Source organism: Mus musculus, chromosome 11, assembly GCF_000001635.26.
Source record: "Mus musculus strain C57BL/6J chromosome 11, GRCm38.p6 C57BL/6J".
NCBI classification, from domain to species: Eukaryota; Metazoa; Chordata; class Mammalia; order Rodentia; family Muridae; genus Mus; species Mus musculus.
In genome coordinates this window covers 110,115,813-110,142,604 of record NC_000077.6, presented here as the reverse complement: position 1 = coordinate 110,142,604, position 26,792 = coordinate 110,115,813, and the positions used below count along the sequence as shown (strand labels likewise).

The 26,792-nt window shown below is 40.4% G+C and overlaps 1 protein-coding gene across 3 annotated transcripts in view; it reads left to right on the top strand.

Annotated features, from left to right (window-relative positions):
* Nucleotides 1–26,792, top strand: part of Abca9 (ATP-binding cassette, sub-family A (ABC1), member 9) — a 67,526-nt gene that overhangs the window by 25,670 nt on the left and 15,064 nt on the right. For all 3 annotated transcript variants that reach the window (XM_017314486.2, XM_017314487.2, NM_147220.2), the window contains 12 exons: nucleotides 957–1,096; nucleotides 2,967–3,086; nucleotides 4,276–4,471; nucleotides 6,401–6,567; nucleotides 7,137–7,270; nucleotides 8,288–8,425; nucleotides 10,731–10,838; nucleotides 11,867–12,040; nucleotides 15,131–15,244; nucleotides 21,822–21,941; nucleotides 24,456–24,524; nucleotides 25,455–25,546. In XM_017314486.2, the coding sequence (XP_017169975.1) occupies nucleotides 957–1,096; nucleotides 2,967–3,086; nucleotides 4,276–4,471; nucleotides 6,401–6,567; nucleotides 7,137–7,270; nucleotides 8,288–8,425; nucleotides 10,731–10,838; nucleotides 11,867–12,040; nucleotides 15,131–15,244; nucleotides 21,822–21,941; nucleotides 24,456–24,524; nucleotides 25,455–25,546 (1,572 nt within the window). The remainder of the gene's footprint in view (nucleotides 1–956; nucleotides 1,097–2,966; nucleotides 3,087–4,275; nucleotides 4,472–6,400; nucleotides 6,568–7,136; nucleotides 7,271–8,287; nucleotides 8,426–10,730; nucleotides 10,839–11,866; nucleotides 12,041–15,130; nucleotides 15,245–21,821; nucleotides 21,942–24,455; nucleotides 24,525–25,454; nucleotides 25,547–26,792) is intronic.

Genomic DNA, 26,792 nt, shown 5'->3' with positions numbered 1-26,792 from the left:
CAATATGATGCCAATACTGTGCCCTTCATGACCACACAGACAATCTCCATCTTGCTTTTACCAAGTTCAAGCACTTGCAGGGCTCATGAATTACTGGAGAAAAAGAGAATTCCTATTTGGTTTTTCTTAGTAGATGGAGACACAATCAGGTATTCCCACTGAAACTTCATCCAGGATCTGGTTCATTATTTCTTTCCTTCAAATGACATTTCTGGAATTATCTTAAATCCCGCACTATACCTGGCTACTCTCTGCCCTCGCAACCTTTCTGCCTCCATGACTAACCCCATGCAGAGGCCGCCTATCTCTCGGTTCTCTAGCTGCAGACTCTGCTCATGTTCCCAGCCATCCACACACTATGGTTAGTGGTCACAAATCCCAGCAACCCGGTAAAATCAAAACTCTAGAGTCTTGCAATTTATTAGTCAGATTTATATTAGTAAATTCTTAACCCACAAAACTCTCACACAATGAACTCAAAACTCAATTGAAATAAACACAAGCTATATAGCTGGATGGGGCAAATGTACCCCCACATAATATTTAATTATCTAAGAAATCCCCAATACTTATGGCTCCCAGGACTGGCTCCTTTTCCTCTCCTATCGGTTCCATCTAATCTCTTCCTCTCTTTCCCTTCTCCTCCTCTGTTTCTCTGTACTCGGCTCTAAAATTCTCAGCCCGCCTTCCTTTTCCACTGCCCAATCACAGGCTTTCACCTTATCTTGTGCCTGCCCCCACCTGCATATAGACAGCAATCCACAGAGTCTAACTTTCCTTCTTCCTGGTTCCCCTGCTGTGTTTTACAGATTAGATTTGGATTACTATCATTGCATCTAGTTCCTCTCTGTAAATTACACATTTTTGTCTCATACATATTCACGAAGTAGCAAACATATACTACAGAAGAAATCGTTAGGCAAAAATAACTTTATCTCAGTCTTTCTAAATGTCAGTTTGCATTTGAATGAAGCGTGTGATCCAGAGGGTATAACGTCACTGGTCAAAAAGCACATCTCCGACGCCAGGCTGACCACGCAAAGCGAAGAACGGCTTGTCTATATCTTGCCCCTGGAAAGGACAAACAAGTTTCCAGGTAATCCTGAACAAGTGACACGGCTCTCTGGGCTTCGGTTTTCTCACTTGTACCAAGGAAAAGGCAGCCGTAAGCTTTCTGAGTTTGTTCTGATGGTTAAATTATCATGCAAAACATTTAAACCTATTATTAAAATGTTAGGTATCAACAAAGCGTAGAGGGACTGTGTCTGACATGTGGTTACTGCAGTGTTTCTCCAGCTCTAAGATATCAATAGGTAGAATGTGTGACCAGAAGACAAAAAGAAAAGATGCTGTCTTTCCAAATCATGATCCATCTTCAAGTCAGAATATCAGACGTGGTAGTGTTCTTTCTTTTTAGGGATCATTTAATGGTATTTAATATTTAATAACAGACACAGTAAGAGTACCCCATGTACTTGGGAGGAGTTGGAGGGGGGGAGAGCCGGGGAGTAAATATGATAGAAATACATTTGTACTTGTATAGAATCCTTAAATAATGAGTTAACTTTTATATATTTAAAGGGGGAAGAAATGAACTCATCCTGGGAGCAGGGGCATGGTTTTTGTCTTAGGTGCACACACAGTACCTCTGAGATGCATCTCATTACGAAGTCTTCATGAAGACTGAACATCTCAGTTTGCTCCACCATTTCTTAAAATGCATTCCAAAGAGCCGAATTATTTAAAGAAAGGCTGGAAAGTGGATTTAAGAAACTGGGAGTGCTTTTTATAGTTTCCTATAGCAGATAATTACGATAGCTTCAGTTCCCAGCATCCTTTAAAAATTCTCAAAGTGGACTGCTCATTGTTCACACGGATGTACCCTATGTCAGCGTTTCTGTGTAATTCTCATAGCGGATTTAGAAGGAAAGAGAAAGAAGAGGTGGTGGGTGGGAAGAGAACATATCAGCCATTGGGATATCTTCCAGGGAAAGCACAAAGACACAGCACACATTCTGCCCACTCTGTCCTTTTCTTCATTTCTACTTTCCACACAGAGTTCACGGGAATTATTTATTTCTATATACATTGTTGTTTTGCATTTGTTATTATAGCTTTTTAAAAAAACAAATCTTAACCTAAAATAATAAATATTTATTCTCTCGATACTATTCTTTCATTATAGTTTAGAATTAAACACCCCCACAAGAGAATTTAAAGTAGAATGAAGGAGTTGGAGAAAAGGCTCAGTTGTTAAGAGTGCTTTTTTACTCTGCCAGGGGATCCAGGTTCACATCATAGCACCCATACCAAAGAGCTCACAACTACTTGTAGCTACAGGAATAAGAGATGTTTTCTGGCCTCCATGGTGAAGTGTGTGTGTGTGTGTGTGTGTGTGTGTGTGTGTGTGTGTGTATGTGTACGTGCTTGCACGCACACACACACACCACATAAAAGTTTGAAATTAAAAACAATTTCACATATTTTAAGGTGTTTGAATGTTTTGCCTACACCTGTGTACAATGTGTGTGCATGATGCCCATGGAAGCCAGAAGAGGGTGTCAAATCCCTCAGAACTGGAGTTAGAGGTGTTTGTGAGCTGTCATGTGGGTCCTAGGAACAGAACCTGGGGCCTCTGCAGGAGCAGCAAGTACTTTTAAGTACTGAATCATCTCTCCAGGCGCTAACATTAAAAAAATGTTAAACACATCCATCCAGTTTTTTAAAAACTGAGGAAATTTCTAAGTATAGAAGCATAAAGGTTTATGTTATACATTGGTGCTGAAGAAACCATGGGAACTAATATAGTCTACAGATAGGTATTATGAGTAAGTGAACACAGATATCAATCAGTTTATGATAAAAGCACATGTAGTTTAGTATCAACATTTTCTCATTTTGAAAGATATCACTAACTACATCATTATAAATGATACTGTAATCTACTTTTTTGTTCCTACTTTTAGACCTTTACCGGGATCTTGATAGATGTTCTAACCAAGGCATTGAGGATTATGGCGTTTCCATGACAACCCTGAATGAGGTGTTCCTGAAGTTAGAAGGGAAGTCGATGGCTGATGAATCAGGTAAGGGTGGTGCTTTGAGGGGGATGATATGCATGCTGCTGTTAGCACCAGCCTTGGGAAAACTTAGAGAAGAAACACAGTCTTAATAAGCATGGCGATATATCACACTAGGTCCTAATGGAATAGACAATAAATCTGAGGTGTCATATTCTCTGAATCTAAGGGGCTGTGGCAGAGAGAAAACTAGAAGTAATATTGAAAATTCATTTTCTTGGATGTATTATTCCGGTGCTTTTGGGATTCAGCCACTGTTGTCCTGAGTACTGTTGTCAGTCTGTCCGCCCTTGGGAAGCTCTGACTTAATGACTGTTTCTTTGCTTGCTTGTATTAATCTTACTGTGTTGACTCTATCTGCCTTTTAACTTTTGTTGCCTTTGACTTTTTAAAGTATCAGTCAAGTGGTTATTATTCAATCTATTTTCTCCTCTTCTCATTTCTGAAGTTACATATTTGGTACATATGTTAGCAGTTATACTTTTAAAAAATCAATTAATTAACACATTCATTTTTGAGACAGTCTCCCTCAGTAGCTCTGGCTGCTTGGAGCTTGCTGTGTAGATCAGAAAGCAAAGAGATCTCCTTGGCCCCGCCTACCAAGAGCTAGGATTAAAGGCAGGCACTACCACACTCAGCCATACACTTAATTTTTACTATTATACTAGGCAAGAGCCAAACTGCAGCCTTTTATCCATTCCTTAACGTGTATACATTTTACATCTTTCTATAAATCAATTTTTCCTAGGTTTCTATTAAAAAGAAGCGAAGGTTTATCTGGGTTTTCAAATGTGGCTATATCAAAAATGTTATGTCTCCCATTCTTACATTCTTAGAGGGCAGGAGGGGCTTCTCTATGTGTTAGCTTTGATTCTTTGTTCAGAAATACCAAAGTGGCTTATCTCTTGCAATGAGGACATTTGTACATGGGTTCCTTTTCATGGGTATCTGAGAATATGTCATAAAAAGCTGTGTATGCCTTTTTTAAAAATTACAATATTTCTCTATTATTGTCTCAGGTTGTTTTGTTTCTCTTCCACTTCCTCGGTAGTTGCTTTAAGATAGCCATGACTTAGTCTGCATATTTGGTCACAACACTAATGCTGGAACGTTCTCTCGAGCAAATGGTTGTGGGGGAAAAAAAAAAACTAAGCACAAAAAGCTGGTATCATAGGTGGCTGACCTTACGTTTCAGATGTTGGAATTTGTGGGCGCTTACAAAGCGATGGGGCAAGAGACATGGAAAGCCTCGTTGAGCTGGAGCAAGTGTTGTCTTTAGATTCGTCAGGAAGCTCAGTGAGTGGCATGGCGCTGTGGAGGCAGCAGCTCTGCGCAGTCGCGAAGGTTCGCTTCTTCAAGCTCAAGAATGAACGGAAAAGTCTGATGACTGTGTGAGTACGGAGTCTCTGAATGGTTGAGAGCGCGATGTAAAAATCAGACAGAGTACATTCCGGCCCTTGCAGAGATAGTCCTCTAAGCATTTGTTTAATAAACCTGCCCCTGGGCATATGTGATCAAAATACATAAAGATAGGGATTATCTTAATTGCACACAGAATTTGTCCTTACCAAAGACCTCGTTCTCTTCTTTTCCCAAAACACCAAAATCTCTTAGCACTTTCCATAGTATAAGGTAAGGGGAAGGGGTAGGGGAGAGAGAAATGATATATAGATATACAGATAGATAGGTAGACAGATGATAGATAGATAGATAGATAGATAGATAGATAGATATTGATTTTATGGAATTGGTTTGCACCACCATGTGGCCTGGAAGCTGAGATTTATAGGACATATCAGCAGCCTGAAAACTCAGGTTGGTGTTAGTGTTCCTGTCAACAGGCTGGGCACAGAGGCTCCGTGTCTTTATTATTTAATTTCTCAGTGGTGCTTGTACAGCAGGCTTTTCCACCCATACCCCACTTCCCAGAATCATGACTTTGAGACTTGTATATGAACGAATGCCTACGCCATAAGCTTGGGTTTGTTCCCCATTAGCTCATAACTTAATCCATTTGTAATATTCTGTGAGGGCCACATGGCTGGTTTCTTCTTCTCAGTTCCACACGTCTGTCTCCTCAGATAAATCTAGGCAAATCTTTTCCAGCCTGACTTTATCCCAGAGTTCTTCTCTCCCTAATGGAACACCCACTTCCTGTTTCCTGCCCCAACACTTTGGCCAATCAGCTTTTTATTGACGGGTGATACTTCCATACAGTTCACAAGAGATTATCTCTGCAAATGCCCGTTGTTGCAAACCCCTGCATCTCCAGCTTACCCCTCACGGATAAGTGCTGCCTCCTAGCATAAACGCAACTCTACACTCAGAAGACATATTTATTTACTCAAATATTTGCAAGCACTTCTACACAAAATTCTGGTGTTTGGTGTTTGCGCATATATTAAAGTAAAGCAGACATATTTTGCATTGTCTTTCTGTGACTGTAATGAGATAGCCAAGATGATGAACTTATGAAGAGAAAATCTGTCTGCATCACAGTCAAGTAGGTTTGTATCCAAGACCAGGGTATCCCAAGTGTCTAGTTTCATCGTTCCCTTTAAGGACACTCCCCAGTAACCTGTGTTCCATGCTCTCTCTTCTGGCTCTTACATACTTCCTGCTCCCTCTTCTGCAGCATTCCCTGAGTGACTTGTTAGGGGCTGGGCACACAGCCTCTGCTTATTTTCTGCATTGTAGGCAGCCATGAGTCTGTGTTCAGCGTAGTTCATTGTAAGGAGGGGCTTCTCTGACTAAGGCTGGCAGCTGCCTTTGTCTCCGTGGATAAACTTCGATTTAGAGGGCAGTTTTCTGCTATGCCAGTTTAGCTAACTATCAGGAGTAAGCTCCCCACATGGCTTTCTATCTGCCCAGCCCTGAGTCGTCAGACAATTATCCCCATCCCTCCATTTGTCTTTCTGTACTTTCAGAGGACCGGGTCTTATCTGAGATTTTAGTATGCCAGTAATCCCATGGCTCAGGAAGTAGAGGCGGGATGATCAGAAGTTCTAGGTCATCCTAGGTTATGTAGTCAATTCAAGGTCCCCCTGGACTACAGGATACTCTGCTTAAAACAGAAATCAAAGGGAGTCAGAACCAGGAACTTGGAAGAACCGAAGGAAATGTTGAAAGCAGTAGGTGGTTAGTGGAAGACCAAAGCGACACCATTTCATTTCAGAAAGAGAACGAGAAAGCAATATGACTTGAACATTTCCTATATCCGTATTTTATCACTATTCATTATCTGTTGAACCCTAGAGCCCCACAGAGTTGCCCTAGGTTATTGATTATTACTCTTTTAATATTTATTTTCCTCCACTTAGGTTATTGCTTTTTGGCATTAGCTTTGTCCCCCAACTTTTGGAACATCTCGTCTACAAGGTATACCACAAAAGTTATTCATGGGGGCTATCTCCAAGTATGTATTTCCTTTCACCAGGACAGCCACCACAGGATCCTCTGACCCACTTACTGGTCATCAATAGAACAGGTAGTCTAAACACATTTTTTTGAGGGGGAAGGGATCACCTAGAAAACATAAAAAAACAAAGAAAATAATTATTTCAGCGTATTTTATAAAACATTTATGAGGTCAAACAGTAAAAAGTACAAATGTCGAGTTTGTTTTAGAAACATATTATTCTTTTGTAATTCCCTATATTGCTGGACTCTGAGAACAAAATGCTCCAAATTCATAATAAGATCTAAACTATAGCATCGAAGATCACAGTGTTGGTTGGTTAATTGTGTGGTGTTTGTTTGTTTGTGTTGCTGGGCATTGAACTCAGGGCCTTATCCATTCCAGGAAGTGTTTGTCTACTGGCTTGTACTCCTAGACATTATACAATACTAGAGATATTAGTAAAAATTTATCTGTATGTAAAGAATCTTTCTTATATATAAGATCAACATAGTGGATTTTGTACCTGGCTCTAACTCTGCCCTTTAAGGATATCTGTAGGCAGTAATGACATGTTCTAGGCTATGCTGTTGAATATTTTGTTGCTTTCTGTACTAATTGACTTATCGTTGCTTCCTCCAATTTTGCCTTTGTGGTAGGTTCAAGCATCGATAACTTTGTACACGCACTAAGACAGCAGGGCATAGCATTAGACCTGGATGCCCTGGGGACCAGAAATGGCACAGAAGAGGCGCTGTACAATGGTGCTATCACGGTGCTGGGTGAAGAAAAGGTATGGTAGACTCTGACCACTGTGCTTCACCAAAGGTGGGTGGACTGTAGCGCTTCAGACTGAGTAACTCAAACTGACCGACACGAAAGACTGACATGACGCAAGTGATATATTTCCCATTTCATAGGAGAAGCTGAGCTGTAATTATTCACTTGCTCTCTCCGATATAACTATTGAGGGATTTAATGGTAATTTGAAAATCTTATCAATTAAATCCTGCTTCATTAATTAGCTTAAATTGTATTCTCAGGGGAGCTGAGGATAACTGTTTGGTTTAGATTTGGCCTTGAGTTCTCAGTCTGCTGCATCTCCATGATGCTCCGTCATCTGTTATCACTTGCCTGGAGTTTTTTAAAAATGGGACATTTTAATTAATTCTTTGAGATTTTCATAGACTGAATTTTGATCATACTCTTTGTATTAGTCAGGGTTCTCTAGAGTCATAGATCTTGTGGAATGTCTCTATGTATTAAGGGAAATTATTGGAACGACTTACAGTCTGCAGTCCAACTAAACCAACAATGGGCAGCTGTGAAAGGGAAGTCCAAGAAGCTAGTAGTTGCTCGGTCCCACGAGGCTAGTCGTTTCAGCTGGTCTTATGTAGATACTGGAATCCTGAAGAAGCAGGTTCCAACAGATGTGCTGCCACGTAAGTAAAAGGAGGCAAAGAAAGGTGGATCTTCCTTCTTCCAATGTCCTCATGTAGGCCTCCAGTGGAAGGGAAGGCCCAGATTAAAGGTGTGTACCACCATGCGTGGACCCAAGCTGTTCTTAGACCTTTCTCTGTCCCAGGCTGGCCTTGAACTCAGAGATCTGATTGCCTCTGTCTCTTGGGATTAAAGATGTATACCACCTTGCCTGGACCTAAGCTTTTCAAACCATACAGGCAATGGTGATACTGCCTTTCTGCTCCTGTTTTATCAATATTATCAGTGGTTTCAATGGTTCCCTAACATATTCTGCCCTTAAGTTTTACAGTGGCTTCCTGAGAATTAATAAATACTCATTACATTTTAGGCTCTCAGATTTTCCGTAGCGTGTAATGCCAAAAGACTAAACTGCTTCCCAGTCCTCATGGATATTATTAGCAATGGGCTGCTTGGAATATTTAACTCTTCTGAACGCATCCAGACCGACAGAAGCACAGTCTTTGAAGTAAGTGAAAGCCTTGGATGTTTCCAAGCAAGTTTTTCGGATGCAAGGACTGACATCTTATCAATGTTTATGAACTTAATGATCTTGTATTTTATATATAAATAATAATGTAATTCCTGCACTGCCTAGCTGTAGTTATAGAAGTATGTTTTTATAGAACAGTATGGTTTTAGGGCAATGAGACTAGAGGAAGTACAATTAGTCTGCGCCCTTAAGAGTGGGACATAGTTGAATAGTGGAAATTTTCATTGTTTGATTTTGCTTCCTTCTTTGAAAAAAATCAACTTGATTTTTTGTAGTCTTTAATACACTATTTCACAAAATGATAAAATTTCACCACAAAATCTTCTCCTGAGGTAAATGCAGCAATGTGTGCACTTGGCTAACATAGTCAAGGACAAAAAATGAGGCATGAATATGTAGGTAATTTGCTAAAAAAAAAAAAACTATAGTTCTTATTATTGTTACTATTAGTACTGTTTTGCTTGGAGATGTTTTAAAAGGTGATTTCAGTACAGAACTTTCACCTTTGACTAGATCAGGGTAATTATAAGTGGCACCGTGGGGATAGTTCTCATTTTAAAGGTAGCAATTATATAATTTCAAACACATTAATAGAGAATTTAAAGCCTCCCACATTTACAAGCCAATACAACTATTACAAATGCATAGCCTTAAGACTATTTTTAATTAAATTTGAGATCATATCATTTTATCTATAAATATTTTACTATGTATATCTGTTAAAGGAAAGAATCATTGTGGTAGATGATAGGGCTCAGTTGGTAAAGGGCTTTCTGCTAAGCCTGCTGTTCTGAGTTTAAACCCCTGTGACACACTTGGTAGAAGGAAAGAACTGACTCCCTGTACACACACACACGCACACACACACACAAACACACAATTTTTTAAAATAAAGAACCTTTTTAGAACTACAATATTCTTATCTCATATAAAAGTAGCTCCCCAAGGATATCAAATACCATGTTTCTTTGACTCTCTCATTTAAAATATGTTGCCCATGTGCGCCTATATCCTTTAATGGTATCTAGATCATGGAAAGAGTCCTATTTCAGGTCTTCCCTTTTACCTTGCTGTGTTGAATTTCTTTTGCCTTAGAAAATGATACTATGAGAATACTCCATTGTTTTTTAAAATCACCTTGTTATTAAGAATGTGCCTGCTCTTGGCCTTCCCATTGGCTGCTGTGTCCAATAAAAAAACATGATGGTTTTAACTGCAGGGTTGACCTGTGGTGTAAGAGACACAGGTAGGAAATGGCGACTGTGGTTTGCTCTTTCATTTCCTTCACAAAAGTCTGTCCCCTTGGATCAAAAAAGGAGAGTGGCCAGCCCTAAACACCTCCTTCTCTTCCCCTTCTGAGATGGCACCTGTTTTTAAAAAAGGTGTCTTGTTGGACACAAACATTTAATCCCAGCACCCAGGAGATAGATTCACGAGGCTTACCGTTTGCTATTAGCCCAGAATACTTTGTGAGATTTTGTCTCAAAAAAATAATGAAATAAATAAATGTCTTAACTACAAACTAATTACTAGCTACTAGCTCAGGTGACCTTGAATTTACATGTAGATACATTTAGAATCAGGTTAGAAATTATATTAGTTTAGTAAAGAGGTGTTTGTAAGTTCTCCTTCAAGAACCATGACTTCACTAGCCCTAGACAGCCACTGATTGCCAACAAGATATGACTGGCACTATAACACCCTATGAAATAGAGTGCCATGCTGGTCATTGTTTGTACATAGGCATCGTGACTGGGTAGGAAGGACTCTTGGTCTCCCCTATCCCCTCCTCTGGAAGCTCAAATGTCACCTTCTTCTACCATGAAATCTGGTCCTCAGGAAGGAATTACTTTCTAACATCCATGCACTTATGACTTTATAAAAGCCTAGTCCTCCAAAACATTTAAATCTAATACTTTTGCATTATCCAGAAGCAGAAGAATAACTCTTTATAAATATCGAACTGAACTACTTTGGCATAAGTTTATGAAAATAGAAAAAAATAACTTCTCCATGGGTGTTCCAAGAATGTGTATTATATAATAAATTATGTGTTTTGTTTTTGTTTTGTGTGTGTGTAGAAAGGGAGATAGCTAAATATAGACATAGAGATAAATGCTATTGATGTGTGAAATGCTTTAATCTTAGAGTAAGAGACGGGAGCTCTGTTCTACAGATAGAACCTTGGGACGGGCCCATTTATTTGGCTGATACACTGAGGACAGTACAATCAAGTCAGAGACCTGCTTTCTCTCCGCTTACCATGTCTGTATGATTGTAGGAACACATGCTTTATGAGTACGGATTCATGAGCAACGCATTTTTCTGGATACCAGTGGCTGCCAGCCTCACCCCTTACATTGCGATGGGCAGCATCAGTGACCACAAAGTAAGACATTATTAAAGTCTTCAGATCTCCTTCACACCCAGGAAAACTTCCTTTGGATCTTGTGAGCATAGGTAGCGAATCTAATGTGTGTGTTCGTTGCAATATATAATGGAGCATTTCAATAATAGGCTGTCAAAATAGGAATAAAACGCATTTTCCTTAAACAGGATAGCGCCACCAACCAGTAGCAAGTGACAGCTTTTAATTATTCTTGGAGACCACCCTATTCTTCCTACAACACACTCCTTGGTACTCATATCTCATCACAAAGACAGTTTCAACCCAGACCTTTTCCCCGTTTAATAAGGCCCATTAAAAACTGCCATGCAAAATATTTGAATGGGGCTTATGGTCATAAGACTTTCCTCATTTGTTAACTGTTTCTTCTCCACCAGGAATGAATACCACTAAAGTAGCAATGTTTTTTCCTTTAAATTCTGCACATTCTGTTGCTTCCCATCCCAGTGAATAATGGACCGGCCTCTGTTCCCATGCCCTATCAGACACATTTTAAGTGTAAGAGTGTTTGTCTGCATGCATTTATCTATCACATGCATATAGTGCACGTGCCTATGAAGGTTAGGAGAGGATGTCCAGTTCCCTGGAACTAGAGTTACCATCCCTGTTCAAAGTCTCCCTGCACAAGCCTGACAGCTGCCAATCAAGGCATCATGCGCAACAGCTCAGCATTTGTAAATAAAAAATTAAATATAAAAGTGTTTAATAAGGACCTATCGCTAACATCCGTACTCTTGACAGTATCCAGCAGTAGATTAAAAAAAAACCCCTTAGGGAGAGCTGAGTCAACTTATCTGTCTTGTTTTGCAATATTAGCCGTCCCTCTGGTGTAGGGTTGTGGCAAGTGGTGATGTCATTTTCCAAACAAGAGTAATAGTTATTAAAGGGATACAGTAAGAATAGCTGCTGTGACTATGCGTGTGGTTGCCTGGGTCTCAGCTTTCTAGGATTTTATGATGATCTTTATGTTTTGTTTTTGTTTGTTTGTTTTTGTTTATTATTATTATCAGAAAAAAGTTCTTTCCCAGCTGTGGACTTCAGGCCTTTACCCGTCTGCTTACTGGTGTGGACAGGCTCTGGTGGACATTCCCATATACTTCCTCATTCTCTTTCTCATGCAAATAATGGACAGTGTTTTTAGTTCTGAGGAGTTTATATCTGTGATGGAGAGCCTGTTGATTCAGGTAAGTGGCAAAGATTTAGAAATTCTTACTTTGGGGATGAAGTTTTATTAGACCATCTTTTCCGCGAATGGAATAATATTAGTTCACAGAGTCCCCTTGGCAGGTTTAATCTAGGTTCCATTGATAAAAGAATTTAAAAAAAATCTCAGAAAGGAACTTGAGAATGATTTGTTGGGGTTCAAAAAAGGAAGAAAGCCCCACACAAGCTGGAAATATTAGCAGCTGCCAGGAGAAGGGGGCTGAAACATGGGGGGGAGGGGGGAGGGAGAGGGAGGGAGAGAGAGAGAGAGAGAGAGAGAGAGAGAGAGAGAGAAAGAGAGAGAGAGGCTAACAGAATACCCATAAAAGGTAGACCTTGAGGCAAAATGAGCGCTGTGCAGAGAAGGAATGAGGTAGGCAGAGTCCTTGCTCTTTTGGTTCTCACTGATAGAATGCAAAAACTGTCCTTTTTCCAGGGTGGCAGGGGTTTGGGCACAAAATCAGCTTGAAAGGTGCTCTCTACACTTGTAGATGACCAGAGCGGGAACTACGGCACATTAATATGATGTGACGCAGCCTTGCAGTCACCCCACAGTTTTTCTTGGGGCCTGGCCTCAGGCTGTGGAAGATAACGAGCTGCATTAACTGTAGGCTTCCTTTAAAGTTGTGTTAGCTTTGGACCAAGAGTGACTGACTGAGACTATCTTATACTGCCAGCATACCCTTTAATGTTGACGCTGTTGGGCCATTTGGAAGTCCCTGTTATGACCCTTGCCTTTAGTTCTAAGCATTCTGAGGACTGTAACTGACTACTGAAAGGCCAGCAATGTTTTATTGATTTTTAAATCTTATTTTTAAATTAGTTGAGCGTTTCAGACCTGTCTTGATTGTATTTACACCCTGTTCCCCAACTCTTTCCCAATTCACCCACCCAGACTTTATTAATCCCAAATATATGAGAAAAAAAACACTTCCATGATGGAGCAATTAAAGCAAGTTTTATTTTCCACGTTTGTTATTATTAATTGATTATTTTATTTATTTACATCCCAAATGTTGCCCCCCTCCCCGTACCCCTCTTGCAGAGTTCTTCTCCCACCCCCTGTCCCCTTCACCTCTGAGAGGGTGTCCCCCCTCCTTGGGGCATCAAGTCTACAGGATCAGGCAAATCCTTTCGCACTGAGGGCAGACAAGGCAGGGCTTTGCTTCATATGTGCTGAGGGTCAGGGACCAGCCCATGTATGCCCTTTGGTTGGTGGCTTAGTCTCTGGGAGCTCCCAGGGGGTCCAGGTTAGTTGACACTGTTGGTCTTCCTGTGGGGTTGCCATCCCCTTCAGTTCCTCCAATCCTTCCCCTACTCTTCTGTAGGGGTCCCTACCGAAATCCCAATGGTTGGCTGCAAGTATCAGTATCTGTCTCATTCGGGTGCTGGTAGAGCCTCTCCGAGGATCGTCTGCAAGAACAACATAGCATCAGTAATAGTGTCAGGGTTTGGTGTTCAAAGTCATGTTTTACAGGGCACATCAGGTTTAAAAAAGAGAAACTTATTCCTAACTGAAAATGGAAACCTGCTCTTTTAGGTTATGGGACTTAAATATCTGGATCCTGCTTTGAAGAGAAGCCTGCTGCATTGAATTGGTTTCACATCTCACTTTCTTTAAAAAAAAAACAATCTTTCAAAATCAACCTGAATATTTTGACAAGTGTGGTCCTCCATGGAAGATTATGCAGCTTACCAGGGGCTACACTCTTAGAGGACACTGTCTCTCAGCAGCTAATAATTGCCAGTAGCTCCATATGACTTGGGCTGAGATTGTATGCCTAACTCCTCTCTCCATTTGGCCTGGCTCCTGCCTGCACAGATCTTATACATGCTACTCCCGCTGCTGTGAGTTCATATAGGGCATCATCTACCACCTCAGGTGCTTACACCCATCCCACATCCTCTCTGCCAATGATGTCTGAGCCTTGGGGAGGTGTAGTCAAGAACTAAGCAACCTGCAGTCTCTCATTTTCTGAACCTTGGTCAGTTGTGTATCTCCATCTTAACCTCCATTTAGTACAAATAGAAGCTCCTTAGTACTGAATGACTTTTTACCAAGCAGTGGAAGACTAGTACTTGAAAAAATATGTTACAAGCCGCTTGGAACTGATTCATGTTTAGCACTCAATATTTGTCTTCTTTAAAAAAATTGTAAAATTTCAGACTCTTTATCTACCAGGGTATTAGCAAACATCAGTTGGATCATTCATTTGAGAAGAAATGGACATGTTGGTTTTCATGTCTCAAGTAGTTCCTGGAAAGGAAATAGCAGCAGGGAGCCTTCTCGTTTCCCCCTTTGCTGCCTAGTTTCCCCTACCAATATCATCATCATCACCATCATCATCATCTTCATCATCATCATCAAGACAAAGAACTTAAAATTGCCTATACCATTATTTTAAAGAGTTGATATCAGCAGATGGGATGGATTCCTAGGTGGGGCAGTCTCTGGATGGCCTTTTCTCCAGTCACTGCCGTACAGAGACTGCCCCACCTAAGGATCCATCTCATCTGCAGACACGGAACCTAGACATTATTGCTGATGCCCAAACACGCTTGCTGAGAGGAGCCTGTTATAGCTGCCCCCTGAAAGGGTCTGCCAGTTCCTGACCAATATAGATGTGGATGCTCGCAGCCAACCATCGGACTGAGCATAGGGACCCCAATGGAGGAGTTAGAGAAAGGACTGAAGGAGCTGAAGGAGATTGCAACCCCATAGGAAGAACAACATTATCAACTAACCAGACCATGCAGATCTCCCAGGGACTAAACCACCAACCAAAGAGTGCACATGGATGGGTCCATAGCTCCAGCTGCATATATAGCTGAGGAATGCCTTATCTGGCATCAATGGGAAGGGAGGCCCTTGGTCCTGTGGAGGCTTGATGCCCCAGCGTAGGGGGATGCTAGATGGGTGAGGCAGGAGTGGGTGGGTGGGGAAGCATCTTAGAGGCAAAGGGGAGGGGGTATAGGATGAGAGACCAGGAAGGGGGATTAAAAAAAAAGTTGAGAGGTATGATTACCCTTAAGTAGTATTGACTGTGTCACCTGCGTGTTTCTGTTTTCAGATCCCATGTAGTATTGGCTATGCATCATCTCTCATATTCATGACTTATGTGATTTCATTCATTTTTCGTAATGGCAGAAAAAATAGTGGCATCTGGTCATTTTTCTTCCTAATTGTAAGTATGCACAAATGCTTCTTGTTTTATTTTTTAGCTCTTCCTTGAACAAATCTAGGAGCATATATTTTATTTTACTTAAAGTTTGTTTTAGACTTACTTAAATTAGATTGTGTATACGGGTGGTTAGCCTGCTTGGAGGTGAGAACACCCCATGTGTGCTTGGTGTCTGTGGAGTTCAGAAAAGGATATCAGATATCATGGAACTGAAGTTAGGGATGCTAATGAGATACCATGTCTGTGCTAGGAAACAAACTTGGCCCTCTAGAAAAGTGACACGGGCTCTTAAATGCTGAGCCTCTCCAGTCCCAAGGAGTATATATTCTAACCATTGTACTAAGCAGAATGGTAAATTAATAACTCTTTTGTAGGAAATTCTAGTTGCTCTAAGATGATCATAGGTATATCTAAATTGTACTGTCTATGTGGATGCATATGCACAAAGCTTAATGCATACATTAGGTATAGATTTCTATCCCACTCTGCCTGGTTCTTTCTATTGCAATGCTATACCATTGACAGATAAGCTGTAAATGACTTATCTACTCATGATACATATCAAATGACTTGCTGTTTGGGGCTGTTATCAGTAATACTGACAGGAAGTCAGTATTATGTAAACTTTGGCACATTTATGTTTACATGTATATATGTATTTGTGGATATAAGCCTAACAATAGAATTCGTAGGAATTATACTTTGTATGTTCGCTTTTGGTATATCTTGCAAATGAGTTGTCTTTGAGATAGGGATTTACTGCTGTGAACAGACACCATGACCAAGGCAACTCTCATAAGAACAACATTTAATTGGGGCTGGGTTACAAGTTCAGAGGTTCAGTCTATTGTCATCAAGGCAGGCGCATGGCAGCATCCAGGCAGGCACGGTGCAGGAGGAACCAGGAGTTCTACATCTTCATCTGAAGGCTGCTAGCAGAATACTGGCTTCCAGACAGATAGGATGAGGGTCTTAAAGCCCACACCCAGAGTGACACACCTCCTCCAACAGGGCCACACCTACTCCAGGAGGGCCATACCTACTCTAGCAGGGCCACACCTCCTAATAGTGCCACTCCCTGGGCCAAGCCTATACAAACCATCAGAAGTTGTTTACAGCAATATGAATTCAAAGAATTTATTTCTTATAAAGTTTCTTCCAAAGAAAAAAACAAATAAAACCATTCATTACACTACATTGTTTCTAAAGGAAAACCAAATAAAACCTTTCACTACATACAAAAGCTTCACAAATAACTATATAAGCTTTATAAATAATTGTCCAAATAGATAGCTAAGCCAAGACATATTAAAGATGATAAATGGTGAAATAAATGGACATGTAGCTATGTGATAGAATATTATTTACTACTAAGGAGAAATGAGCTATTAATCCCTGGAATAACACAAAGTAAACTTGAAGACAATGTGAAAAGAACTACACTCCATGAATCCAATTACAGGGCATCCCAGCAAAGCTATGAAAACAATAAAAACATTAGTAGTCACCAAGGGTTATGGGAAGGAAAGATGTGCAGGTGAGTATGGAGAACATTTAGGGCAATTAAATATTTTTTATAATACTACAATGATAAACACGTGTTACAGTAACTTAAACAGAACCTGTAGACTCTATAATGATAGGAGCTGATCCTAATGCAAAATGTTCCTGAACACTAAATAAATTTAGATAAAAAGATAATATATTTAAACACTTAGACTGGAAAAAACTCATAAAGCTGAATAATTCCCTTTGGAAACAATTTTAAAACTAAAAAAACTGGGCTGGAGAGATGGCTCAGCAATTAAGAGCACTGACTGCTCTTCCAGAGGTTCTCAGTTCAATTCCCAGCAACCACAAGGTGGTTCACAACCATCTGTCATGGGATCTGATGCCCTCTTCTGTTGTGCCTAGAGATAGCTACAGTGCATTTATACACACTAAATAAATAAATAAATCTTTTTAAAAATTAAACAAAAACAAAAACTAAGAAACATAAAATCAGTGGGTCTGTAGCTTAGTGACAGAGCACTTGCCATGCATAAGTGATACTAGGTTCAATCCATTACTCTGTATGTGTGTGTGTGTGTGTGTGTGTGTGTGTGTGTATATAGAGAGAGAATTCTTTGCATGTTTGTTTACTTGGGTAAACAAAGGACAATTCTCCAGATAAAAAGGTAGGAAAGCCAACCTAAAAGAAATGTAAAAGAATAATACTACAAAACAAAAGAGGACAGGAAGCTGGGAAGGACTTGAGTAGGATACTAAGATGAACTGGAAGGAGGAGATAATGGTGGATGGATATGACCAATATACATCCTATAAATGTATGGTAGCTTTCAAAGAATAAAACCATGCCAGGGCCAGTCCCAGTGGGGAGGTTCTTCTTTCTGGTCAGTTCTTCTTGAGGCAGCTGAGGGTGAAGAATGTCGGTCGAAGGTAAGACTTGGTCTTATGAGATTTGGGGGTAAGAATTTGTCTTATGAGATATTTAAGGTTGCTGTATAATAATAAAAAGTTTACTTATCTAAGTCTAAGTTACTATGCCATTGTAGCTGACCGGCCTTCTGTGTTCCTCTGAGGCCAGAGACTGCAGTCTTGGGCACTTAGCACCTCATCCTAAAACAGCAGGAGATTAAATAAAGGATTAATTTCTAGAGCCTTTTTCCTTTTGTCCAGATGCCTCTCGCTTGTCTGGCTAGGGGGAAGTTTGGAGCAATAAATTTCTATTGAACCAGAAGAGAAAACTTTTACATAAGCAAATATGCATAATCTTACATAAGCTCATATACAGATTCATGCATGCTTTTATACATTTCCATTCAAACCAGTTGGGCTCAGCTTGCATGCATTTTTACCATTACGTACTTACACACACACATGAATACATTCTCACAATTACATACTTACACACACATCCACACTTACATATGCATAATGGAGCAAAGGACCTAGGACTGGTGCAGAAACAACTCACTCATTCTGGATAAAAAATGAGCTCCAATTTTTATTGCATAGAGAAAGAAAAAGCTTCTATCCTTTTAATGCTAAATTAATTAAACCCATGTTTGTAAGAAGAAAAATCTTTGTTTTTTTAATAAGACTAAGCCTGCTTTGTTATTAAGAAATGATCTGTTCTGTCCCATGGTAAGGAGAAGCCTGCCTGCTCTTTCTGCTCTCTGCAGCTTCTTCTTATTTCCTCTTTCCCTCTGCATTCTGAACATTGCTCTTTTAGTTTTTTTTAATGTTACCTATAGTTTCTAAGTTATTCCAGTTTGCATTATCTTTCTTGTTCTCTCCTCCTGCTCTGAAGGCACAGCAATGCTCTTACTCTCAATGCCTTTTCTCCAAAAGCTATGCCTATACGTCTAAGTTCTTCTTGAGTTCAGATCTGTCTAAAAACTTCTCCTCTGCTCAGTTTTCTCTCAGAGTTCTGTTCTTCTCAGCTCAGTTCTTACCTCAGTTCCTCTCAGCTCAGTTCCTCACACCTCAGTTCTCTTTGTCCTTAGCACTTAAACATACATACATTTCAGAATACATAATCATGTTACAAAGTTCATCAAAAGATCACGCACAAAATCAAATCATAAATTAAAATGTAAGTTTACAACAGAGAATGTTTACATGCATATCCTTTAGGAGTCATTATCGAGCTAAACATCCATCACCTGTCTCAGCTCCACAGGTTCACTGAAGGGTTAAAACCATAACTAAGTTATTAACGAAGTTTTTTTTATAGATAAACCCAGTCAACATTTTATCTTCTGTCCTAACACCTATAATAAATGGTTAGTTCCCTTTTTATGGCTTTTGGTTAATTGTTTTACAAACTTGTGGAATGTGCTCTGAGTAGGAGAAAGTCTGGTTACCATCTAAGCGCAATTAGACACTTGGGAGACCGGCAGAGTTCTCATTGCAGTTTTGACTATCAGAAAAGGACCTAATAGCAGTCCCACTATAAAAGAGCTTAATAATAATACATATATATTTTTAGGAATTCTTATAGGCTCATCATTAAGACTTAAATTATCTGTTTGTCTATATAGCATCACTACAAGACAGTACATCTTTGTGGATCTGAGGAGATCTGCTCTAAAGGGGTGTGCTACTACTTAGCAATAGTTCTATGTCTTTAATAATAACAGGAAAAGCATATTAATAGCAGGAATCTTTCCTAAAATGAATCCCTTACAGCCTTGCTTTAAAAGGTGCACCTGTTACAGATTATATAATAATCTGAGGCAGGCCACTTCAGGATGATCACCTGCTAGTAATTAGCTTGTCCCATGATGGCTCCTGACCAAAAAAAAAAAACATATTTAAATGTTTCAAAAAGAATAATAATGAAAAATAATCAACAATGATCAATTCCAGTATGCAGTGGAGATTGAGTTTTGGTAACTATCAAAGAAGGGAATCACATGGTTTCTGAAACAAGCCCAGTAAAAAATCAAACAAAGATATAAGAAGAGCAATCTGAGAAACCAATGCAAATATCTTATCACATGTTAAAATCATAAATTACTCATTTAGTCTTAGCAATTGGATGGCGGTACCTACAATAGTTAGTGAATGTACACTTCAATCCATTAGAGGAACAAAATGTCAAAAAAATTTTTTTTGAAAATATTTTTGACAACTGTCAATTTTCAGATGCACAGAGCAGGTTTTAATTTGGGGGAAGTTGGGGAGATAGCTGAGTGGTTAGGAGCACGGGTTGCTCTCCCAGAGGACCTGGGTTCAATCCCAGCACTTAACTGGTGGCTCACAGCTGGGTCAGTAACTTCAGTCCCAGAGAATCTACCATCCTTTCCTGGCCTCTGCAGGCCCCAGGCATGCACATGTTATGCAGAGATACATCTGGGCAAAAATAAAGTCCTGTACACATAAAGTAATAATATAATTAGAATCTCATAAAAGATTTTAATCTTTGACACTGAAAGTATCAGCATGGAAAACATTAAGTAGGACCAGATAAATAAATAAATAAATAAATAAATAAACAAACAACAGAATTTTGAAGACAAAATTATTTTTTAATTTATTTTTTTTCTTCATTTACATTTCAAATGCTATTCCAAAAGTCCCCCAGACCCTCTCCCCGCTCCCCTACCCACTCACTCCCACTTCTTGGCTCTGGCGTTCCCCCGTACTTAGGCATATAAAGTTTGCAAGACCAAGGGGCCTCTCTTCCCAATGATGGCCAACTAGGCCATCTTCTGGTACATATGCAGCTAGAGACACAAGCTCTGGGGGTACTGGTTAGTTCATAATGTTGTTCCACCTTTAGGGTTGCAGACCCCTTTAGCTCCTTGGGTACTTTCTCTAGCTCCTCCAATGGGGGCCCTGTGTTCCATCCAATAGCTGACTGTGAGCATCCACTTCTGTGTTTGCCAGGCCCCGGCATAGCCTCACAAGTGCCAGCTATATCAGGGTTCTTTTAGCAAAATCTTGCTAGTGTATGCAATGGTGTCAGTGTTAGGAGGCTGATTATGGGATGGATCCCTGGGTATGGCAGTCTCTAGATGGTCCAGCCTTTGGTCTCAGCTCCAAACTTTGTCTCTGTAACTCCTTCCATGGGTGTTTTGTTCCCAATTCTAAGAAGGGGCAAAGTGTCCACACTTTGGTCTTTGTTCTTCTTGAGTTTCATGTGTTTTGCAAATTGTATCTTGTATCTTGGGTATTCTAAGTTTCTGGGCTAATATCCACTTATCAGTGAGTACATATCATGTGAGTTCTTTTGTGACTGGGTTACCTCACTCAGGATGATGCACTCCAGGTCGATCCATTTGCCTAGGAATTTCATGAATTCATTCTTTTTAATAGCTGAGTAGTAGTCCATTGTGTAAATGTACCACATTCTCTGTATCCATTCCTCTGTTGAGGGGCATCTGGGTTCTTTCCAGCTTCTGGCTATTATAAATAAGGCTGCTATGAATATAATGGAGCATATGTCCTTCTTACCAGTTGGAACATCTTCTGAATATATGCCCAGGAGAGGTATTGCAGGATCCTCAGGTAGTACTATGTCCAATTTTCTGAGAAACTACCAGACTGATTTCCAGAGTGGTTGTACAAGCTTGCAATCCCACCAACAATGGAGGAGTGTTCCTCTTTCTCCACATCCTTGCCAGCATCTGCTGTCACCTGAATTTTTGATCTTAGCCATTCTGACTGGTGTGAGATGGAATCTCAGGGTTGTTTTGATTTGCATTTCCCTGATGATTAAGGATGTGAAGACAAAATTATAAACTCTTACATATCCAGTCAAAGGAATCACCGGGTTAAATTAAAAGCCAGGATTTTAGACTTAAAGACATAACTGAGGTTTATCGAGGTGAATAAAGATGGTGCACAGAAATAAACAGTCAAGGACGCCATCATCAGAATCTGTTTTTACCTGCATTGTGTGTGAGAAGCGGAGGCCTACCAGGATACTCATGACATCCAAGGAGAAGCCACGATTGTGGCAATGCTCTACTTAATGAGGTAGAAATCTATAACGAGAATGTTGGTGAGATGAATTCCTCTATTGCACATTACTCCCCCTTGTTGACATCCTGCTATGCTCCCATTGCAGGTCACCATCTTCTTTATCATTGCTACTGACATAAATGAATACGGCTTTCTAGAGCTGCTAATCTGCACCTTTTTAGTCCCTCCTTTCACACTGATTGGCTCACTATTGATTTTTTCTGAGGTAAGTGATTTCACGCTCCTACTATTATCAAATGTATAGCTGCCCAAGAAAGCCTTGAATATTAAAAAACCCAAAAATATTACAAAGTCAGTCCCAGGCTATGCAAAGTCTGAAGCTGTGATTTTTTTCAGATAATGATCTCTCTACAGCATGCAAAGGGCATGGCCATTTTCTTTTTGAGTCAAAGGCTCTGCTCTATTTTATAAAGGCCAAAGGAAACTCCAAACTGGTAGCATTTTACAGCCTTCATTCCGGGGAACCCTACTAGGAGGTGGCAGAGTCACCCCTCTTCTATTAAGTTTAGGATGTATTAGGTTTAGGGCATCTGAGAGATACATGGAACGAAAAAGCACTCTGCCCCACATTGGGCACCAGTTTTCTCCGGACCTGCAGGGACAATAAGCGAGGACCCAGGGCAGGAGGGGGCTGGGGAGGGACAAGAGACACGAAGAATGAGAGTGAGTCAATCATACTGATCTAGCTCTGAAAACTTTATTCAAGAGTGGCAATATAAGCCTAAGCAAGAGGAGGCTCCAAGGGAGGGGGAAAGAGCCCAGGGGCTCTCTGAAGGTCAGGTGGCAATCTTTAGCTCCTGGAACAAACAGTCACAGTGTCCTCTTTTCCCACAAACATTCTTACTGTTATGACCACGAATGTTTTCTCACGATTGTTTATGTAAGCTAGAAAATATCCACAAGGCCATGGCTAAGGCCATGGCTCCTGGCAGCACTCAGCAGTCAGTTGGATGTGTAGATCTGGAGTTTAGCCTATGGGAGACTGAGAAGACAGCAGAGTACCTGAGATTCATCAGTTTATGAGTGTTGGTAAAACAATGTAACCGAGTAGTATAACCTACACAGGAAATAGAAGTTGAAATAAAAAAGGGAGCCAGAAACTTGACTTTGAACCCTGAAATTCAGAGGTTTGGAGAGAGGAAGAGTCAGTAAAACAGAGAGAAATGTCTGAATTCTGAGTGTCTGGTCCCTGCTCAGAAGCTCTGCCTCCGCAGTCCTGTCAGATTCCAAGGGTGAAAAGGGTGACCCCGTAGGAGGACCAGCAGTCTCAATTAATCTCCCCTCCAAGATCTCTCAAACACTGGACCACCAAACAGGCACCAGCAGATATGAGGCCCCCAACACACATTCAGTAGAGGACTGCCAGGTCTCGGTTCATTCAGAGGTGATGCACCTAACACTCAAGAGACTGAAGGCCTCAGGGAGTTTAGAAGTCAGATGGGGTTGGGGGTGGGGACATCCACGTGGAGACAGGGGAGTGGGGAGGAAGTATGGGATGTGGGACAGTCGGAGGATGAATGGGGTAAGGGAATAAAATATGGAGTGTAAATAAATAAATAAATAAGTTTTTAAAAAAGAGCGACTAAACTATCAAATGCTACTGGATAGTCCAGAAAGACACCTGGGAAAAGACCAGGTTCTAAGGACATGGAAGTCACTGGTGATACTGACAGTGTCCGTTGTGATGAAGGCATCGGCTTTACAAAGTGAGCCTAGCAGAGAATGGGAGGTGAGCAAGTGCTGGGCATGCCTGTGAGCGAGCATGCCATGTTATTTTATGTCAAGAAGAGCAGGAGAATCAGGAGGGTGGGAGATATCATCAACCCATTGTTTTCCCCAAGAAGTGTCATACTGCGCTGATGTGAGATATAAAATTCCCCATGAAAAGAAAGGAAGGTATTGTCCAAGGAGCAAACTTCGAGAAGCTGAATGAAAACGTAAGCATGTGTTGTACAAGTGGAGAGGTTACCATCTGTAAAACAGGACCGTCCATCCACTGAAGAATAGAGCAGAGTGTGTGGGGATAGAAAAATAGGCCATATCTCTTTTGGAAAATGAGATGCCTCTCTTTTGAATGCTTATTTGTGTGTTTTGGGGGTGGGGAGGAGGGTAAGAATTGCAGTCATTGTGTGTGATATGTCCAAGGCAGAATTAGCATTTTGAGAGCAGAGGAAAGATATGAAAAATTATCATTGAGAGTGAACCACTAGTATTTTCAGAGCCATGGGAACAGAACACTTTTCAAGTGGAATAAGCAAAACAGAGAGGTAAAACTATCCAAAGGGTCTTTTGATGAAGAAGTAAAATTGGCCCATACCCATGGTGAAATGAGATCTAATGGGACAATATATTTAAGTGTATACAAGTGACACTCCATATAAAGACTTATGTCCAGTTTGGGGAATGATCATGGTTACTTCCAAAGGTGGATGTCAGGAGGAGAATAGAGTAATATGAGCCCAGGGTCCCTAGAGGAGGAGAACAGAGAGAAAGAGTGTGAGTAAGAACAAAATGTCATGGAGCACAGCTAAGGGAGAAGGTTTGCTTCCGAAAGACTTGCCCGTGTCTCAAGTTCATGGAGATACTAGGGAACAGGGGAAACATACTCACAGTCAGAAGCAGTCTTAACCCGATACCCAGGCCATGTGGGGACTCATTGCAAAGCGGACAAGTCACGAGCAGAGGAGCGTGCACCTGAGCATGGCTTCTTGTTTTGCAGGTTTCCTATGACTCTGTGGATTACTTGGGAACGTCAGAATCTCAACTCGTATTTCTGGCATTGCTGATAGTAAGATGGCGTTTCCTCTTTTAACGTTTGTGTGTTAGGAGGCACGTTTATACAATCAGAGTTCCCTTGGGTTTCAACAAATTCAAAAATATGTGGACATTTTAGGAATAAGAAGTAACACACATGTGTGTGCAAGCACACACACATATACAAACACACAGAGAACTTTAAGTCCATACCACTAATATGGCAATGATAATCCGATGACAAGCATGAAGCCCAAACTCTAAATATCATTAGTAGTATTTGTATCAACTCATTACTACTTTTGACTTTCTTTCTTTTTCTTTCTTTCTTTCTTTTTCTTTCTTTCTTTCTTTCTTTCTTTCTTTCTTTCTTTCTTTCTTTCTTTCTTTCTTCCTTCCTTCCTTCCTTCCTTTCCTTCCTTCCTTCCTTTCTTCTTTTTTCTTTCTTTCTTTCTTTCTTTCTTTCTTTCTTTCTTTCTTTCTTTCTTTCTTTCTTTCTTTCTGTCTCTCTGTCTCTGTCTGTCTCTGTCTCTCTCTCTCCCTCTATCTCTCTCTCTCTCTCTCTTTCTTTCTTTCTTTCTTTCTTTCTTTCATTCTTTTTACTTATTTGGGGTGCCTGTTATGTCATGCACTTGGAAGTCAGAGAACAACTCATGGGATTCATTTTCCCTTTCACTATGTGGGACCTGGGGATTGAACTCAGGTCATCAGGCTTGGCAGCAAGCACCTTTACCAACTGAGCCTTCTTCCTGGCCCACTATCACTATGGTTATATGATTCCTGTGTTGAATAACAAAAGAGGTAACTTTAACAGCTTCACAAATGTCAAATAGGTTGTCTTTAGCTTTGTGAGAATGCTATCAGATGCAATTTTGTAGATGGTCAGTCTCATTAAATTAACTTCAATATGAAAACAATTATTTTTATGATGAAGCTAATTCTGTTTTTCTTTCTCTGTCCCTAGCCTTACCTTCACTTTCTTCTTTTCTTTTTCATTCTGCGATGTCTGGAAAGATACCTCAGGAAGAAGTCACTGAGAGTGGACCCTGTGTTCAGGTTGACAGCATTCAAATAGAATTTCATGTTTCATTTAACATTTATTCTCTAGACATTTTAATATGCCTGAATTAATTGGGAGGGGGAGATCAGGGTTGTTTTGAAGGGCTTGTATTGTCGGCAAAATTATTATAATTCAATCTTACAGTCTAGTGAGAAAAGCAACATTAGTGTACATAAGACGTCAAATTAGGAGAGAAGGAATTCTACTGGCACACTTGAGATACAAGAGATAGTATCTTTAAAAGGACAGATAACTACAGATAAGCAACTGGACCCATGTTGACAGTCCAAGAAGGAAATACATGTGAGCAACAAGACAAAGGTTGAGATGCCTGCCCTTTTCCCACAGACTTGTGAAGACAGATGGGGCAAATTTAAAGGCTTATATAGGAAAATAGCAGAAAATAAAAGTAAAGCTGGATATTGGAAGATAATCAATAGGGAAGTATGGGGAAGAGATTGAACATTACTTCATGAGAAACTAATACATAAATGTGTTTGACACACCATCTTAGTTAATCTTCGGTTTCCTTGTAGAGATGCCATTCCTAAAGCAGCACTTAACTGGGTCTTGCTTAATGTTTGAGAGGTTTAGTCCATGATTATCATGATGAGAAGCAGACAGGCCTGGTGTTAGAGCAGTAGCCCAGAGCTTTACATCCTGATGCACAGACGGCAGGCAGAGAGATCGAGGGGGAGACTGGGCCTGGCATGGGCTTTTGAAATCTCAAAGCCCATCCCTTGTGACACACCTACTCCAACATGGCCACACCTAACCCACCAGAACCACACCTACTTCTTAATCCTTCCAAAGCAGTTCCACTATCTGGTGACCAAACACTCAAATACCTTTGACTATGGAGGCCATTTTTTGTTCAAACCACCGCACACACCTTGCTTACCCCACAAGATGAAAACCAAATTCAAATCTAAGTTTGAAGAAAAGAAGAATGACAAGATGACATCATGTTTTATGGAAACCAAGCAAGCATAGTGATTAAGGTTACCCAAGGGAGAGAAGAAACAATCAGCTGACTCAGTTATAGTTGATGAAAGGTCTTGTTTTATAGCAGTGGGAAGGACTGACTGACAGATTTCTAAGGAGTAACATGCCAAGTAACTGAATACACATAGGGATTCTGCTCAGACACCCTGGACTGGTGAGATAGGTTCCTAAATAATGTGCTCTGGCCCTTCATTCTTAGGAAACTTTGGGAATTATAAACCCAAATGCATTTCTAGA